Source organism: Chiloscyllium plagiosum, chromosome 4, assembly GCF_004010195.1.
Source record: "Chiloscyllium plagiosum isolate BGI_BamShark_2017 chromosome 4, ASM401019v2, whole genome shotgun sequence".
NCBI lineage: Eukaryota > Metazoa > Chordata > Chondrichthyes > Orectolobiformes > Hemiscylliidae > Chiloscyllium > Chiloscyllium plagiosum.
The window spans coordinates 51,236,336-51,256,447 of record NC_057713.1 but is presented as its reverse complement, the minus strand read 5'-3'; the positions used below and the strand labels follow the sequence as shown (position 1 = coordinate 51,256,447).

Here is a 20,112-nt window from a genome sequence, read left to right as displayed (position 1 = left end):
TGAGGGCCATAGCAATTGTCACCATGCAGCCACTATCGTATCTATTTCTATGTGAGCTGAGTATAAGAGGCTGGCTGGGGAAGGGCTGGGGAGAAGGGATGTGGAGAGATAGTCAGATCTGGTTAGGGTTCACTGTGTAGATTGGGAGGATGGACAGGGTGGTTGGGGTTGATTAGAAGGGTTGGTTGTAGAGTCATCCAGCTTTGAAACTATCTAACATTTTTAGGGTATTTGCAGAGAATCAGCCTGTTGGAAATTTAAATCCTCTGTGCATTTTGCACACATGTCTGTGTGTCAGGACTCTGCAGAAGTCCCATCTCAAATGATCCAAAGACCATAAAATTTAGCTAAATCTGTTTCTGTATGATGATTGAGAGATAAATATAGATCTGCATATGATAATGCAACATCACTGCTATTCTTCAAAATAAGGCCATTTTGCAGGAGATTAAGCCCTGGTTACCATCCCATTTCAAATACAGTACCTCAATGAGTACAGCAGTCCTTCAGTATTGTGCTGGAGAATGAACCTTGATTTTTGTGCTCAATACTTGGGAGTGAGACTTGGGCCTGGACTTTGTGGTTCAGAGGCAAGATGCTACTAACAGAGCAACAGCCAATACTAGAAGGCAAAGGATTTGTAGTTAAGTAAGGGTATTCATTTTACTTTTTAGCAGCATGAAAATATTTCACAATTTCTGTTTAATATTTTCCAGTCATAAAATTAGTGTCTAAGTTCGAATCTCCTATCTTACCCATTTTTGCCTGCTGCCCACTGAGTGCCCTTCTGCCTTGTGAGGAATTGTATGGCAAGAGTTAAAGAGCCGTATGTATGAGAGGAATGTTAATCTTTTTTTTTTCTCAGGGCTCATGAGGGTAGGTGGGCGCGGCATAGGTTCAGCTATATAGTGTTGGTAACTGCACTGGCTCTGATTAAATGAAATGTGCCTGATTCAATTCTTTCCAGGCACTTCTGGCAGGTGAGAGCTGTGGATGCCCTCAGCATCTCATCCTCCTCCTCCTCCTCCTTATCTCTGAAATCTGCAATCTGCACGTAATCATGAGCTCCTGCCTAGCTGTCAGGTAGTGTTATGTAAGGCACAGCAGAATGCTATGATTCTGGAAATATTATTTAATGAATACTCAAGAGCTTCCCAGATCTGTCCAGACCTGAATTAAAACTTCAGCATTCTGATAACCTTCTCAATGATAAGTCTTGCACTCATATAGCTTTTGTTCTTCCTTGGGCATCAGTAACTGGGTTGCTCATGGGTGCCATCAGCCATAGTTTTGGAGGATTTCTAATGAACCATCCACTGAGTCTGTTTGGAGCACAGAGATCCATGGGAGACTGGCACAGAATAAAACTGGTATGCAGCATCCCAGGTATCTTGCAAATTTTTTTAAGGGTAGTTAATGGCGAAGCAGTTTGTCACTGCACCAGAAACCTAAGTAATGCCTTGGTGACCTGTATTGGTATCTCAGACAATGGAATTTTAATGTTAAAAATCTGAAATTAAAACTCAAACAATGATCATGAAATAGGTAACGATTCCTTGACCAGACCTGACCTGTCCTGACCTGTCCTGACCACTCCACCCTCCCTACTGACCTATCACAACTATTTCCCAATCTGCATCCACCTATCGCCTCCCAAGTTAACTTACCCCCAGCCCCACCCCCAACCCTCTATTTATCTGTCAGCCCCCTTGCCCCCTCCACATTCCTGATGAAGGGCTTATGCCCGAACAGTTGACTGTCCTGCTGTTCGGATGCTGCTATGCTTTTCCAGTGCCACGCGTTTTGACTCAGACTCTGCAGTCCTCACTTTCTCATAAAAGTTGATCAGGTTTAACTAATGTCTTTTAGAGATGGATATCTCCCCACTGCAATATGGTTGGTATTTAACTGGCTGCTGAAATTGCCTAGCAATCCATTCATTAGTATCAAGGTCTTAAAGAAATCAAACCAACAGACCACCAGCCAATGACCTAGGTACCAGAATTGTTAACAGCAAACTCAGCACTGTTAAGCCTGTAAAGTGATCCTTATTAACATATGTATCCTTGTGCCAAAATTGGGAGAGCTTTCTTATAGACATTCCTGATGAAATGCTCTTGCCCGAAACGCTGACTCTCCTGCTCCTCAGGTGCTGCCTGATCTGCTGTTCTTTTCCAGCACCACACTCTTCGAGCCTGATCTCTAGCAACTGCAGTCCTCACCTTCTCCCATCTTATAGACTAGTCAAGCAACAGCCTGACTGACAGTCATACTCATGGACTTTGTGGACAATGTTCTAAATAACAGCATCGTTGTCTCTGGTAATGTCCTGTGCTACCTAGAGGTGACAGCACAGTGGTATACAATGTGGGGAGTTGCCCTAGGAGGTAACCTGTGAGTCCTCAACAGTGACTCTGTGCCCTTTGAAGTCTCAGGGCTTGAGGCCAACTATGGACAAGGGAACCTCCTGCTGATTACCACATCAGCCCCCATTAGCTGATAAATCAGAATTCCCCTGTGTTGAACACCACTGAAGTACTAAGGCTGGAAAAGGTGCAGAAAATATGATAAGACCATAAGACATAGGAACAGGAGCAGGCTGCTTGGCTCCTTGAACCTGCTCCACCATTCAGCAGGATCATGGCTGAGCTGACATTCCTCTTGTCCATTTTCCTGCCCTGTACCCACAATCATTGATTCCCCTAATGATTAAGGAATTTTGAGTGGGGCACTTCAATGTTCACAATGTTCCTCACCAAGAATGCCTTGATAACCTCACTACTGTCTGAGCTAATTGTGTTCTCAAGGACATATTTGCTCGACTAGTTTGGGTAGTAGTGAGGGAGTGAATAATAAGGAATAATCTACATGACCTAATCCTCATGAATCCATCTCCTGCAGACTCACCTGTCCATGACAATCTTGGTAAGAGTGACCATCCACAGTCCAAATTTAGCACAAATCTGCAAATGTTACAAAAAGATAAAGTCCTGTCTTCACATTAAGGATATATTTTGTCATTTAGTGTGTCACTACCACTGTGTTAGATGAGATAGATTGCAATTAGATCTAGTTCAATTCAAGACTGGGCATTCACGAGAACTTTGGGTCATCAGCAGCAGTAGAACTCTACTCAAACACAATCTGAAACCTCATGGCCCAGCATTTCCCCACAACACCATTGGCATCGAGCCAGGAAATCAACTCTATTTAAATGAAGAATGTAGAAGTGCATGCCATGAGTAGCACCTGGCATACCTGAAAATGGGGCGTTGACCTGATGGAGCTACAAAACAGGACAACTGATGTGCAAAACAGTACAAACAGCAAGTGATTAACAGAGGAGGATAACCTTAGATTACAGGAGGATAAAGCTGGGCTGGTCAGGTGGGCTGATCAGTGACAAATAGAATTTGATTATAATTTTGTTTCTTCATTCATTCACTCTTCATGGGCATCATTCACTGGGCTTGCCCCTAGTTGTCTGGACAAGGTGGTGTCGAGCTGTCTTCTTGAAACACTGAAGTCCATGTGCTGCAGATCAACCCCTAATGCTGTTAGGGAGGGAATTCCAGGATTTTGACCCAGCAACAGTGAAGGATTGATGATATATTTCCAACTCAAGATTGTGAGTGGCTTGGAGGGAAACATGCAGGTGGTTATATTCCCATCAATCTGCTGCCCTTGTCTTTGTAGATTGAAGTGGTAATGGTTTTAGAAGGTAGTGTGTAAGGATCTTTGGTTGATTTCTGCAATGCATCTTGAAGTTAATACACACTCTTTCTACTAAGTGGTGGGAGTAGAGTGAGTGGATGTTTACTGATGTGGTGCAAATCAAGCAGGTTACTTTGTCTAGGATGGCTGTTAAGCTTCTTGAGTTTTATCAGAAGTGCATCCATCCAGACAAGTGGTGAGTATTCCATCACACTCCTGACTTGTGCCTTTTAGATGTTGGACAGATTTGGGGATTGAGGAGGTGAGTTATCTGCTGCAGCATTCACAACCTCTGACCTGTTCTTGTAGCCACTGTGTTTATGTGGCAAGTCGAGTTGAGTTCCTGGCCAATGGTAATTCCCAGAATGATGACAGTGAGGGATTCAGTAATGGCAACACCATTGAATGTCAAGGGATGGTGTTTAGATTGTCTCTTTTTGGTCATGGTCTTTCCTGGCCTTTTTGTGGTGCTAATGTTACTTGTCACTTGTCAATCCAAGCCTCGATATTGTCCAGATCTTGTTGCATTTAACATGGACTGCTTCAGTATCTGAGGAGTAGTAAATGGTGCTGAACATCATGCAAACACTGGTGAACATCCCCAATTCTGACATGATGAAGGGAATATCATTGAAGAAACAGCTAAACATAGTTTGGCTGAGGAAACTATACTGAGGAACTTCTCCAGAGATGTCCTGGAGCTGAGATGACTGACCTCCAACATTCACAACCAACTTCCTATGTGTCAGGATGACTCCAACCATCAGAGAGTTTGCCCCCTGATACCCATTGATTCCTGTTTTGTTATAGATTATTGATGCTATACTCAGTTGATGCCAAGGGCTGTCACGCTCACCTCATCTACAGAATTCAGCTCTTTTGTGCATGTTTGAACAAAAGCTGTAATGAGGTCAGAAGCTGAGTGGCCCTGGCAGAAACAAACTGAGCATCACTGAGCAGATTATTGTTGAGCAGGTGCTGTTTGATAGCACTGTTAAAGACACTTTCCATCACTTTCCTGATGATCCAGAGTAGACTGATGGGGCAGTAATTGGCTGGGTTGGATTTGTCCTGCTTTTTGTGCACAGGATATAACTGGGCAATTTTCCAACTTGTTGGGTAGATGTCAGTGTTGTAGCTGTACTGGAACAGCTTGGCTACAGGGAGTGACAAGTTCTGGAGCCAAAGTCTTCCGTACCACTACTGGAATGTTGTCAGAACCCAAAGCCTTTGCAGTATCCAATGCCTCCAATCTTTCTTGATATGACATGAAATGAAGACTAGCGTCTATGATGCTGGGGACCACTGAAGGAGGCAAGTAACGTTCCACTTAGCACCTCTGACTAAAGTTTGCTGTGAATGCTGCAGCCTTATCCTTTGGACTGTTGTGCTGGCTCTTGCATCATTGAGAACGGGGATATTTGTGGAGCCTCCTCCTCCAGTTGTTTCACTGTCCATCACTATTCATGACTGGATGTGACAGGACTGCAGAGCTTAGATAGAGCTGATACATTAATTGTGGGATTGGTTACTCTGACTAATACTTGCTGCTTTTGCTTTTCATGTTCAAGTAGTCCTATTTGGTAACTTCACCAGGTTGATATCTCATTTCTGCTATGCCTGGTGCTGCTCCTGGCATGCCCTCCTGTACTCTGCATTGAACCAGGATTGATTCCCTGGCTTGATGGTAATGATTGAGTGAGGGATATGCTGGGCCGTGGGGTTGCAGATTGCACTGGAATACAATTCTGCTGCTGTTGATGGCCCACAGCACTTCATGGATGCTCATTCTTGAATTACTAGATCTGTTCAAAGTCTATCCCATTTAGAACGGTGATAGTGCCACACACCACGTTGGAGGTTATTCAAGGTGTGGCTTGGTCTCCATAAGGACTGTGCAGTGGTAGCTCTTACTGATATTTGAATGGACATCTGGTAAGGATGGGGTCAAGTATGTTTTTTCCTCTTTTTGGTTCCATCACCACCTGCCACGGACTTAGTCTAGCTGCTATGTCCTTCAGGACCCAATCAGCTCGATCAGTAGTGCTGTCCAATGAAGTGTTGGCATTCCACTAATGAACCAATGAAGCTTTTCTTTTCATTTCTTTTCTATTACAGGCACGATGAATGACAGTACCTAGCTTGCAACCTTTGACTTGGTGCATAGCATGGTTTTAAATATGATGCTGGCAGTACAAATTCTCTGAAGACTCTGGAGTGGATAGCATTTCTGCTCCAAGTGAGTGCAAGATAGTATGACAGAAGAGCTACATGCATAATAAGGCAAGCTGCAGTGAATTTCATGAAGTATTTCTTTAAAACCCAAGGACAGAAATATCTCTCGGGCAGAATTGAATTGAATTAGCTTTATTGACTTCTCAAATGGGTCCAGTGAAAAGTTTACAGATTTTTCAGTTCAAGTTATGAGGGAAAAATTTAGAAAAATAAAAGAAATAACAAGTTCAGCATTGCAGATTATAGAAATAAATTAGAAAATAGAGAAATAAAATGTTCAGAACAATGTTCCTTCCAACCCACTGACATCTAGCCTCCAGTACACCTGGCCTTGAATCCAGACTGTGCTGGGCTTCACATCAAGGCTCTTGGGGCTGGGAGATGACTTTAAAATCACCTTGAGGCTGGATGTCCATGCTGACCCCATGATGGGCCAAAAGACCACCACGGGCCATTAAAAGACCACCACCCCCTGCTGAGAGACCAAGATGAGAGGCTGGAAAACTGCTATGCCAGGTCGAGAAGATACCATACACGGCTGAGGGACTGCAACGCTGGGGTGAAAGACGACTACGCTGGGCCGAGAGACCGCCTTGCCAGGCTGGAAGGCTGTCATGCCAGGCAGGGACATCACCTTGCCAGTCCAAGAAGTTGTCTCATCAGGTCCGCACTGTGGCCGGGAATTCAAGGCTGAGAGTCTAAGCCCATGATGAGGCTGGGAATCCAAGGCTGAGTGGAAAAAGGAAAGAGAGAAGAAGAAAGAAAAGCACAAAAGAGAAAAAAGGAGAAAAAAAAAGAGTTGGATGGAGCAGACGGCCCCTGGCTGAAGTTTTCTAATCCATCTCCATCTTGGATTTGAGGATGTAATAATAAAACACTATTGTCTTGGCTTCTTATTACACTCTTGGGAGTGCATTTTCTTACCTCAATCCCATGGATCAGTCTAAAACATTTAGTGATATTGTTTTGCCAGCAAGTTAAGGTTTGATTAGAAACAGCTATATCTATTGTTTCTTTATTGTGTTCCAATTTCATTTGAATTGCTGACTTCACATCACCACGTTCTGTTCATTCTCATCAACTATCCCTTGACTTCATGATGTCTCCTCAGGATCATGGGTTTTTGCCATGGGTTTTCATGTGACTGAACAGGATGACTCTCAAATCAGAGAATTTTAGGTACATGAGGGTAAGATGTCCCATGTCGCATAAGATCAGGAGTACAAAATTGGCTTTTGGCTTTCCTTCTTTGCCTGTGCTTGACCTCATCATTAAGGCTTTTAGAGTCAAAGCATGAAGCAATTTAATGAATAAGTTGTCCTCAAATTGAACAATTTAGCAAGTTCTTCCCAGTCATCAATGTCAATGCTGCTGTATCTCTATGAGAGCTGATTAGTGGTTTTGTAGCATTACCTTTGTCCTCCTCTGGAACAATGGTCATTTGTGAGTTAAGCAAAAAGAAGATAGTGAAGAGATGTTTTTAAGCCATACAGACAGTGTTGAGTCCATTGTAGTCAATGTTTGTAGGTTTAGCTTCAAGGAGGACTCTAGCATTTGTTCAACAATCATCAATTCAATCCAGAGTGTGCAGTTCTAGTTAAATTTCCTTAGTGTATGACTAAGTCCAGGTACACTGCAGTACAGGCATGCAGTGTCAACAACTGCTCTGTACACTAAGACGTCTGTTGACTTGTAGATGTCTTTGTTGTCAAATGGTCACTGCTGTACTTTGTAGAAAGTTGAGCTGACCTAGTATTGAATCTCCTCATCAATGGTGACCTTTTGACAGAGGTGACTGTCAAGGTATGGGAAGTACACAATATATTTTCCTTCAACCTGTGAGGTGGAATATATGACGAACCAGGTCTGGGGCAACATGTGAATTCAATTTTGGTAACATTCAAGGATAGGCTGAGTCTTTTGAGAACTGAAGAGATACAAATATGGCAATGATACTGCACTCATCTGCATATCAATATATGTTTGCTTTTATCTGTGCAGTTCAGTTCAATTTTAGCATCGATGCAACTGAGGATAAAGATATTTGCAAAACTCTGTTATAACACACTACAGAGCAATTGACCTATGATGAGGTAAATAGCCACAATCAGATAGATTGTAAATAGTACTTGTGCTTTCATACAACTTTACTTGATACTGTCTAGATGCTGAAGGCATTTGTTTCAGATCTCCCACTTAAGACAATCCAGTCTTAAGAATTGTGATGACATTCAGGATTGTGATGACAGGTTTTGGACATTCAAATCTCTGATCTCCATCACTGATTGAACAAATCTATGATCTATCAAGCAGGCACCAGTCTTCTCACGCATTAAGTGATCACCTAGACTTGAATAATGATATAAGCCAGGTGATGCCAATGCTGTGATTTGGGATGCCTCCGTGGGGTTTTGTATTTGTCTCCTGTCAGAAAAGAGTTGTTCTGAGCACAAATTGGTCAGCAGGATAACATTTTTATTTACTTTTCCTATTCTGTTTTTCCAAAGTTCTGATGCAAACATCGGAGTCACAACTACCCAGGCATTAGGCTCCCTCAGACAAATACTTTTTTCTCCTTTGTGATGTCTATGAGAACTTCATCAAGGTCAGAGTAGAACTTCTATTTTTATTTATTGTATTCTGGTTTTCTTTGAGTTAATGACTTCAGGTGTTTAATCCTTTTTACCTTAACCCTCTGATGTCAAGGAATCTCAGGTATCCCATTTTCAAGCATGCCTTTCTCTTTTTGGGGTCAGTTTTTTCCAAATAATGCTAATTTGCATTCATTACATTTTTCACTGCAGTACTTAATTCTGAATTATATTTTCTTTTAGGTTGACATCTTTCTCACAGCCAGCAAATAATGCAATAAAGTTGTCCAGGTTAACAATAATTTACATTAATGTTGGTAAGTAAATGGAATCTGTAATCACAGCGTCAGAGGATTTGCTTTAATGTGGTTTCCTGTGTGCCCCAACTGGCACTTCCTCAAGCTTTCAGTTGTAGCCTTTCCCCATTCCCAACCATCCAAGTTGCAATCTCTTCCCCTCTATCATAGGATGGGCATGTCACTGGGCCAGCATTTATTGCCCATCCCTAAATGCCATGTTGCTTTGGATCTGGACTCATATGTAGGCTAGACCAGGTGAGGACAGCTGATTTCCTTCCTGAAAGAGCATTAGTCAATCTTTAAAGACATTCAGCAGTGGTTATGTGGTCTAGATTTTTAATTCCAGTTCGTCATTGAATTCAAATGTTAATATCTGCCATGGTGAAATTTGAATAAATGTCCCTAGAACATTAACCTGTAGTTTATGAATTACCAGTCTAGTGACATTACCACTACACTAATGCCTTCCCTTTCCATTGAAGGCAGTTTTCCGTCTCCAATGATGCTGAGTTTCATTTACTTGGGATCCTGTTAATTTTAGTCCAATTTAATGGTTCCAAGCATTTTCCCAAGGCAGACATCTTGTCATGCATTACTCCTTTGATAATATCAAATAGCTTTCCACTGATCCTCGGAAACACCTTATGTATTATGATCCTAAGAAAAATTGTAGCCAGCATTTCTTTCTCATCTTATCCGTAACCTTGGCCTTAGTCTAATACAATCTCAAATCTGTAACTTAAATGCAACAAATAAACCACAACAAGTCAGCAGCAGGTCAAGATGGCATTCAGTTAGATAACATTTTTGATCTCATCTCATATCACAGCATTTGCTTGCATAAAAGCAAAATAATGCAAATGTTGAACATTTGAAATAAAACAGAAAATACGAGAAATATTCAAAAGATTTGGTTGAAAGATAAAGTCACACCAGGCAGAATTTTTATCTAGTGAAAAGGTTTTTAAGATGGGTATGGCAGCAGCTTCTCACTATTGATCAGCATGTTGGTTTGTTGGTATGTTCCTACCTCTCGCCTATTTTCAGAGAACCTGACTGGGAGCATGGGATGAGAGCGAAATGCCTGCCAATAGTAAATTAGGCCATTAAAGTGTGACTAGACTTTCCCAATGGTAGCTGGACCACCCTAATGTATCTGGAGCTGTAGGAGATGGGTAGCAGCTCCATCACTGGAGGGATGCCAGAGAAACATCCGACAAAGTAATACTTGGTCCATTAGGAGAAAGTAAGGACTTCAGATGCTGGAGGTCAAAGTCAAAGAGTCTGGTGCTGGAAAAAGCACAGCCGGAGAGGCAGCATCCGAGGAGCATGAGAATTAATGTCTTGGGCATAAGCCCTTCATCAGGAATGCAGGATCCAAGGAGCAGGAGAATCGACATATCGACCATAAGCCTTTTATTAGGAATGATCCATTGTATAGGCTGTGTGGTCATAGGGCTACCTGTGGAGGACCTCCCCGTCAGGCAATTCTGGTCACAGCACAATTTACACATTTTATGTTGGCCAGAAGGCACCTCCATTGTGAGGTCATTGTGAGGTCACTCCAGCGACAGCAACACCTTTCTGTTGGGGCTATTGGCCACCCCAGGGCATCTTTTCTGTGAAGCCTGCTTGTCATTATTAATTCGAGACCAAAGACAGAAAGGTCAAATTATGAACAAGATAGTAAATTAAAATGATGTGCAGCTTGAAGCTTGGAGTCATATTTGCAAATTGAATGGAAGTGTTCTACAAAACAATAATCCTGTCTTCATTTTGTATCCTCAAGGTAGAGGAAAAAAAGCAGTTGCAAAGAATACAGTAAACCTACTAAATTGAAAAAAATCAGGTGCAAGTTGATTTTCACCTAGAATGAGTGTTTGGGAATTTGAATTTGGCTATGTGAAGAGATAAAGATCAGGTATTGCACCTCCTATACCTGCATGGAAAATGCAGGAAGAGGAGTGGCTATTGGGAGTAACTGAGAAGCAAGTCAGAGTTGTGAAGGATGATGTCAGTTCAGTGGGGCAGGAACATGTTGAAATAATGGCTATAATAGCAATCTGCTTTGTGGATCTTGGTAAGGAGATGGAAGCAGATTGTTTGGAGTTGGAGTCTATGCTATTTAAAGACCACATGGTAGAGAAACTTCTCAAGAGGAGTTAAAGTCAGAAACAGTCTTGGAAACAATGTCATGCTTCAGTGGTAGAATTGTGGTTCAGTGGAAGGTAGAAGTGTCACAGAGCTGGTGTTCTGTCTTTGTATTGCTTATATTACTTAAGTTGTATCTTTGTAATACCTATTACTCTACAAATACAAATTGTTTTGTAGATCTAGAGAAATGCCTATTTCTCAGCAATCAGTACTTACTTGATCAACCACGACACAAAGTTAGTTATTTATGGAGAACCTGTATTTATCAGATATGGTCATTTCTTTTGGAAATCTATCAAATATTGGCCAATACTTCCTTCTTCATTTGAAACGTGGTATTAATCACATCCTTTTTGTTCATAATATTCTGAGGATTGAAATACAGCAGCAGATGTCTCTGTGGTAGTCTGATGCCAATGGATTATAACGCTTGTTACTTACAACCATTTTAATCTTTCAATGACAACACGTGTTTGGTAAAAGTGGTCATACAACCAAAAGATGACTACAGATGTAAATTCAGTGACTGGAGTAGACCTGAAAGACAGCATGGAATATGATACCTGAACATGCAAAGGGAGCTTCAAACAGCAACCCTTAAAAAGGAGTGATATAATTCAAAATGAATTGGATAGTGAATTCCAATGGCTACAGAGATTTTGCGGGCATAACTACCCTTTTTAGCAGAAAGTCATCTCCTCTGGATTGTGTCCCAAACTGCACGAATGTTTTATCATTTCAGGGATATGCAATAAAAGGGTATTAAAACCCAATGCAAACCCTTAGTCTGTGGGTATTAGTCGGCTGATATGCTAGTAAAGGTCACAGTTTGAGGACAGCCATTAAACAAGCATATCTTGTAGATAAAGAAAGACTCTCTCTTGCTCAGAGTGCTGGAAGCCACCAAAGTCACTACTGAAAAGAAACCACGACAAAAACATGTCAATTAATTTGTAGAGCCAAGAACTTCAAAATCAACTGCTCCACTGCCAACTTCATCATTCTCAGTATCATACAACTCAAATGCTGTAACATAGTCTTTGCAGAATCAAGAAACTGACTTGTGTCTCTTTTTAACTGTAATCTTTTTACTCAATTTGCATTTTAAATCTGTGTGTGAGTCATGCTTTATTATCTTTTCTCACATGTTGTTGCTAAGAAACATGCCCTTTTCTTAACTCAAGGAAGTCTGGTTGGTTTGGTACCTTTAAACCATAAAAACATCTGGGAAAAGGTATCCAAGACAGGAGGGGGATCCTTGTTGTCATCAAATGAGATAGTAATCAAATTAAGAAGGGGAGCCAGTTCAACTCTCGCTGAGCAGAACTAGTTGGGGGATATCCCTTCTGGAAACATAATGAACTATAGGTCTTTGCCTGGGGTCTGACCGTAACAGTAGACTCTGATATGAAAAAGCTACTAAATAGGCCCTGGAAGCCTCCCAATGGACTCCTGGGATGGCCTCATTTTTGGCAATCTTTGGCCCAGCAATGGTTGCTCTATTGGTAACCATAGAACCCGTACTCAGTAACCATAACACCTGTCTGCTCCTGGCATCCCCGGTCTCTCTTATGTGCCTGTGAGGGTGCACAGCCACTAATGGATCCTCAGCCTACAGTTGTGGCAGAATCAACCATTCTAACAATGGCTCTGTCAGGCTGCTGGCCCTCCTATTAGGCCAGAGGCTCTTGTGGCTGAACTACCTTACTAGCTGCCACTGACAGAATTCAGGCCTGACTACAGATCAAAGTGGAATCGCCACCTGCTTTTGGCCTCAGTGTTTGGGTATCTGTTACCTCTATGGAATTCCAGCCATGATCAGTTAGTATTTTAGAAACTGGAAAGGTGGAAAATGATAAGACTCAATAAAGGCTGTAACAAAAAGTCTAATGTGGAGGACAGTTATAAATCATTCTGTTTATTAATAATATAAGAATCATGACAGACTAGTTATTTTTTATTATTTCTTGAGGACAAGTACTTATAAATAACTACCAAATGGAAGCAGGCCATTTGGCCCATTTAGTTCACACTGACTCTCTACAGAACATCCTATTATTCTACCCTATAACCCTGCACTTCCTGTGACTAACCTAGCCTGCACATCCATGGACAGTCAATTTAGCACAGCCAATCCACCTAACCTGCTCATCTTTGGAATATGGGAGGAAGTCAGAACACCTAAAGGAAACCCACGCAGACTGAGAGAGAATTTGCAAACTCCACACAGTCATCCAAAGCTGGAATAAAACCTGGGTCCCTGGCGCTGTGAGGCAGCAGTGCTAACTTCTGAGTGACCATTCCACCTTCCTATTGAAGCCGAATTGCAACTACACACTTTAAATGTGTGAAATTCCCTACCTCTGGGCCAGAGGATCTGAATTCAAGTCTCATGTGCTCTAGGGGCTTGAACAGGTTGGTTAAAAATATTTAGAGTGAAGCAATTGAACAATTTTTATGTTGCCTTGACCTACCAAATTTGTGTTTGATTTGCCTTCAGGTAAATACTGACACCGGCTTAAGATCTTAAATATTTAACCCTGATAACTCTCATAATTTTGCAGAGCAATTTATTGCTCTTAGATTGATGATACAGCATCTCAAATTACCATTATTTTGTGGGTTGTTTTGTTCTGATGGTGTCATGCTTCCTGAGCGTAGCTGGAGCTGCACTCATACAGGCACGTAGGGAATATTCCAACACACTCCTGACTTCTGCTTTATAGACAGTGGACAGGTTTTGTGGAGTCAGAAGGTGAATTATGAATACACTGGAGAATTTACTACTCCTGTCGACTCATCTGCTAACATGGTGCCACCTAATGGAATTGTTACAGTGGAAAAAAAACCCTTGTCCATCTTCTGTAGCAGTGTTTGAAATGAGATTCCAAAATACACAAATTGAGTATAACGCATCAACGTCTTGATCAAGCCTCAAGATCTCAGAAGTCCTTATCTGTGAGCACCCTGGTGGACTCATATATAGTCACAATCTTTTTCCTTACACTTCTTTGCCACAGAATGCATGCTCTACTGAGTGGTCTACTATTGCACTGGAAGAATCTATTGGAAAATAAAGATGGTAGCTTTCTGACAATGCTTAATATGTCTGAAGATTTAGTGTTCTTTGAGATCTATTTTAAATAAATTGGACTGCTGAGCATTTTAAAGCTCTCCACAGCTAAAAAAAAAAGCAGATCATCATGGAGTGGCACGGTGGCTCAGTGGTTAGCAATGCTGCCTCACTGCACCAGAGTCCCAGGTTTGATTCCAGCTTCAGGTGACTGTCTGTGTGGAGTTTGCACATTCTCCCTGTGTCTGCGTGGGTTTCCTCTGGGTGTTCCAGTCTCCTCCCACAGGTCAGGTGAATTGGCTATGCTAAATTGCCCATAGTGTTCGGTGCATTAGTCAGAGGGAAATGGGTCTGGGTGGGTTACTTTCTGGAGGGTCAGTGTGGACTGTTTGGGCTGAAGAGCCTGTTTCCACACTGTAGGGAATCTAATCATTTTTCATCCTACAAAAGCTCCATAGACCTCAAACACAGCCAATGTGGTTTATGAATAATTCAGCAAAGGGGCAGGAGCTTGGCTCAGTTGACAATTAAAAGTTACACAGTGATTCTAGCTCAGTGATTTGTAAATGTTTGTGCAGATCTTATCTGATTAAGGCAGGTGCCTTAATCAAACAAAAAAATAGCCTGACAGTGCAACTTATATCTTAAATATTTATTTTCCAAAGAAAAGTCACATTGGACTTGAAATATTAACTCTCTTTCTGTCTCGACAGATGCTGCTAGACCTATAGAGTTTCCCCAGCATTTTCTCTTTTTATTTTGGTTTTTACCTCCTGTACGGTCAAGAGAAATTAAAATTCTACATACTGATTTTAAAAAGGTAAATTAAACAGCTTATTTCATAAGGACCTATCTGATCCTATCAGTTTTATACCTCTGCAGCAAACATTGAAAGCTACCTTGTAATGTTATCACAACAACAAGAACTGAACTGTGTATCAGTGAGATATAAGGACACTAGAAAACCTCCATCAGCAATTCCTCTGCTGCATCTACTAGATTCAATGGGAGGATCAGTGATCAAATGCAAGTGACCTCCCTGATGGCAACCCCACTCACGATCAGGCAAAACTCCTGCGAAAGCAATCTTCATGGACTGACCAGAATATTTTCACAGTTTAGAATCATTGCCTGTGCCAGATCTGGCTCTGTCAACTCACAAATGACCACTCTTCCAGAGGAAGCCATTCAAAAAGACAATGAAATTCTCTTTAAAACATTGACCATAATGACTGAAGGGAGTTGGCTACCAATCGAGGGATAGCTAACAAAGAATATGAGCAGTTATAATTTTCACATAACTCATTTCTCACATATCTGCTTTAACTTGTCTCATTTTCTCCAAGTTAAGGTGTAACTATAGGTACCTGCATAGGTCCTAATTATGGCTGTCTCTTCATGGAGTATATGGAACATTCCTTGTTCAGTCCTACTCAGGCACTCTAACATCAATGAGTGCATTCTTGTTCTCATTTGCAATTAGAAAAGTTAATCTGTTTTCCTTCCAATTTCTATCCTTCTCTCAACTTTACCTGGTTTATCTCTGACTCTTCTGTTCTTTTTCTTGTCTTCAGTGTTTCCACATCCGTCCACTGATACCCACTACAAATCCAATGACTCCTACAGTACCTTGATTACACTTCCTCACATATTAAGGATTCTATTCCACTCTCCCATTTCCTTGGTCTCTGTTACCTCCATTCTGATAATACCACCTTCCAAAGGGTTGCTTCTGACATGTCTTTCTTTAACCTCAACCAAGGACTCCCCCTTACTACTACATTTGATTAGGCCTGAAGCTCTGTCCAATCTTGCACTTCTGCCCTCACCCCTTCCCTCTCAGAACAATAGGGTTTCATTCGTCCTCACTTCCCATTCCAGCTACTTCTGCAGCTAAAAGATTGCCCTCTGCCATTTCCTGACACTTCCAGGAGAATGCCATCTCCAACTCATTTTCCCTTCCCCTGCCAGCATTCTGTAGGGCTATTCCTTCAGTGATAGTCTGACCTATTTCTCTGTCACTCCCAAAAATGTTTCATGCCTCATGGTACTTTTCCATGTGAAATGTATAACACTTACCTCTTTACCTCCTTCCTCATCACTGTCCTAACATAACTTCCAGGTGAAGCAGCAGTTACTTGTACTTCTGTCAATTTAGTCTACTGTGTTTACTGCTCACAATGTACTCCTTCACATTGCAACACCAAACAGAGACTGGGTAACCACTTTCCAGAATACTTCCATTTGGTCTGCAAGAATAATTCTAACCTTTCAGTTGTTTGCTATTTCAATGCAACATCTTGATCTTGTGCTAAAGTTTCTATCATAGGTCTGTTGCAGGTTTCCAGCAAAACCCAATCCAAGCTAAAGGTACAGCAATTCATTTTCACTTGTGGCACTTTACAGCCTCCAGGACTCAACATTGTGTTGAATAACTTCAAATCATGGACTCCATTTTGATAACTTCTCCAACGATGTACTCACTGTAAGGTTGGCTTTCAATAGAGTTTATCTATTCTCTATTATTAACATCTACGATTAACATCTACTCTTCACCTATATCTCTTCTCTACTGCCATCAGCTCCCTTTTGCTCCTGGCTCCTTTGCCATCTGTCCTCCTTGCCTCATTTTCCAAGACGTAAAACCCATTACTTTTCCAGTTCCAAAGAAGAATCATATTAAACTTAAAGGATTCACTCTGTTTTTCTCTCTCCACAGATGCTGGTAGACCTGCTGCACTTCTGTTATTATTTCAAACCTCTACCACCTACAGAAATTTTATATAATTTACTTTATTGTTTTTATATAATTGCAGTAGTTCTTACATTTTCTGGGTCCAACCAATAGGTTCTGGCTGCTGAACAAATTATTGTAACAAAAGTGACTTAATAAATGTAGTAACATGAATATTTATAAAACTAGTTTCATACAATGGTCTGTACAATATGGTTGCACAATTGCAGAATACAAATAATCTGCAAACATATGAAATAGGAGCAGGAGTAGGCCATTTGGCTCATCAAGCCTGCTCTACCATTGAATAAGATCATGGCTGATCTGTTTGTGTTTTGAAGTCCACAATCCCATCCATCCCCAAAATAAGGTTTGATTTCTCTGCCTGACAAGAATCTATTTATTTCTGCCTTAAAAATATTTCACGATTTTATCTCCATTGGTTTTCGATGCAAAGGGTTCCAAAGATATGATCATTTTGGTTATTGAGTTTAGCATATCTCTCAGAACGGGCATCAAGCCAATTGGCCTATGGTTTCCTGTTTTATGCCTCTCTCTCTTGTTGATTGGAGGGGTTATATTTGCATTTTTCCACTCTGATGGAACCCTTTCCTGAATCAAGAGAATTTTTGAAAAATAATACCAATGCATCCATCACCTCATTAACAATCTCTTTTAAAACCCTAGCATGACATAGCAGAACCTTGCTAGCACACAGTTCAATCAAGTGTTGATTTGTTCTCTCTGGCTGCCAAATTACAGAAGGTTGATATGTGTTATGACTATTCACACCTAGCTTTGCTAACATGGCTTTGAGAACACCAACATGTGACAAAACTTCCCCTCTTGCAGCTTAGAGACAAATGACATATCCCCTAACTACTGTCATAAGATATGCATGAGGGCTGTAGCAGTTAGATATCCCAGGCCTGGCTCTTCCCCTAAAACTTATCATTAACACGAGATCTCTGACAGTAACGTAGGAAATGGATATACCAATCTGAATCTATTGGTTGTGTGGTTCCATTAGATAAGGCAATCTCTAGTCACCCACTTTGCTGATTCTGAGTGATACCAAAGTTAAGAGACTGAAGAATAACATAGCCTTGGAAGGCTCCAAACTTTTCACTTCAGAGAACCTTCTCAGTTCCAATTCGTTTACTAACTACATTAGACACTAAAACAGTGCAAGTGAATATATGTTTACAAACATTCAGTTTATGCATACTAATTGAACATGTATGCTAGTGATGTATCTTTGGACAATTTTTATTCCCCCTCTATGTCTCAATGTAAGCCCAACAACTGCAGTTGAGGTAGAGGTCTGCTGACTGGTACTCTCTGGTGACTTTGAAGACATTTGCAGCCATCCTTTGGGAACTCTGAACCGAGAGAGTCCGAGCTACAGAGAGTGTCATACACCAGAACAGCAGCACCCATTCTCTGTCACAGCTGCTAAAGACGATAGGGTTGCTTGTGGTGGGGAAGTGATGGGCCAGACCACCTCTGGGCTGATCTGAGAAGCAACTTCTGAGGGGACATTCTGTCATTCCTCCTCTTAATATTGCCTGCTTGGTACTATGCTGTCACCTTGAGCAGAAGGGACACCTGGAATATGGCTGAGATGCCCCATCACCTTCTCTTAGATGCTGAGAACCTATGGCTGAAGTGATACAGTGTGAGTCCAAGTACATATTCAGCAACCATCAAGCCAAACTGGTGCTAAGCAGACAATGTAGGACTGCTAGACCTGGGTCTCCAAGGCAGCTGCTACCCTTTTGTGGAGGTAACCAAGTGCTTACATACTACAGCCACCACAGTATTGATGATGCGAATGACAGCTTCAGTCTAATTGAGTGCTTCTATTTGACACAGACTGGATATGTTGAAGGGATCTTTTCAGTGTTGTCGACCTCTATGATTCTGCTTAGGGGCTCTGGCACAACTGCCTGATGTTGCCCACCTCTCTCTCTCTCTCAATGGATTGACCACTTCATTTGTGGTTGAGGCCATTTTTCACATGGAGCTCAGTAGATTTGTGGTTGTTCTCTGAGTTTCAGAGAGCTCAGGCATTTCTTCCACCACCAAATGCAGGCATATGCCAGTGATGCATTCACTAGATTGTGTTCCCGAAGTCTAAGCTAACTTCGTGGTGAACTTAGGTGGATGGTGCAGGTAAATGCTTTGCTTGTGCAATCTCTGAACATTCACATGCATTATCCTCAGAGGCACTGCTGGTGCTGATGGGTTCAGGTTCTGGCCTCGTTCTCTGTACTGGATCCTGTGTGCTGCTACTGGCTGTAGAACAGAAGTAAAAGAATGAGTTGTGAACATACACAAAAGCTTATGCAGAACACTGAGCTTTGTTCACATCCGAAAAGAGCACACTGTAACACAGTATTACTTACTGGATTTCTGTCTGTGTCACCACAGGAATGATTCCAAGGTCAGGTCTATGACCACACCTCAAAGGGAGCGAGAATCTTTATGACCACCACCTCTCTGCCAGTCTTAGCTCTCTCTAAAGTCTTGTGGGTGAGCGTGTCCTACAATGCAATAAAGAGAAGAATTAAGTGTGATGGCAATGGGATTCCTTTGTAAGAGTGCATGATAATGCCAGGCAGTGAGCTGTCTTAAAAACATAGTGGCCAGGAAAGGCTGGCACTTTCAGAGCATTAGGTGGATGGGAGCTTTTCAGTGCATATCATGCATGCAAAGATGAGGCTTTGAGATGCCTGTGCAGTGGCGGAAGTGGACTGTGCCTGTGAGTGACAGCTAGCAAGGAGAAGATGGTGCCACTTACCCTTGAGGAGTGCAGCAAATAATTCATTCTCTTGCAGCACTGCAGCCAGGTGCATTGATGAGGGCCATCGGCACTGACCCTGGTTCCAAGCTCAGTGGGTTTAAAGGGCATCCTGATGCCATCTCCTGAGAAGAGGACCTCCCTTCTTTCCCTTATTCCATCCAGCAACACAAGTAACGAGACATCATTAATATGCTTCTGCTCCTTCTGTGGCATGGTCACTGTGTTAGGAGTGAATGGAAACTCCTATCTTGCAGCAAGCGAAGTAGTGTCCAGCTGATCTTCAAATATAACCCTAGAGCCCATGACCCTGCAAAGGTCCACGGGGCAAGACCATAACTAGTTCATTTGGTGAGTCACTCACATATGTCAATTGCATAGATGTCGAGATGAGAAGCGCATAAATACACAAGATAACTTAGCCCAAGCCATGGTGACCTTTAGCATGGTCTGTGCAATTCTTTAATTCCAAAATGCAAAATCCCTGATGAAATTAAGATTGGACTCTG

General features: G+C 41.7%; 1 protein-coding gene across 8 annotated transcripts in view; it reads right to left on the bottom strand.

Annotated features, from left to right (window-relative positions):
- Positions 1 to 20,112, bottom strand: part of myom1b (myomesin 1b) — a 160,050-nt gene that overhangs the window by 5,857 nt on the left and 134,081 nt on the right. Inside the window, exon 39 of one of the 8 annotated variants that reach the window (XM_043688213.1) lies at positions 19,239 to 19,346. The exons of the other annotated variants lie outside the window; for them this stretch is intronic. Coding sequence (XP_043544148.1) covers positions 19,254 to 19,346 — 93 coding nt within the window. The 3' untranslated portion in view covers positions 19,239 to 19,253. Of the gene's footprint in view, positions 1 to 19,238; positions 19,347 to 20,112 lie in introns of those variants that run through there. 8 annotated transcript variants of the gene reach the window in all.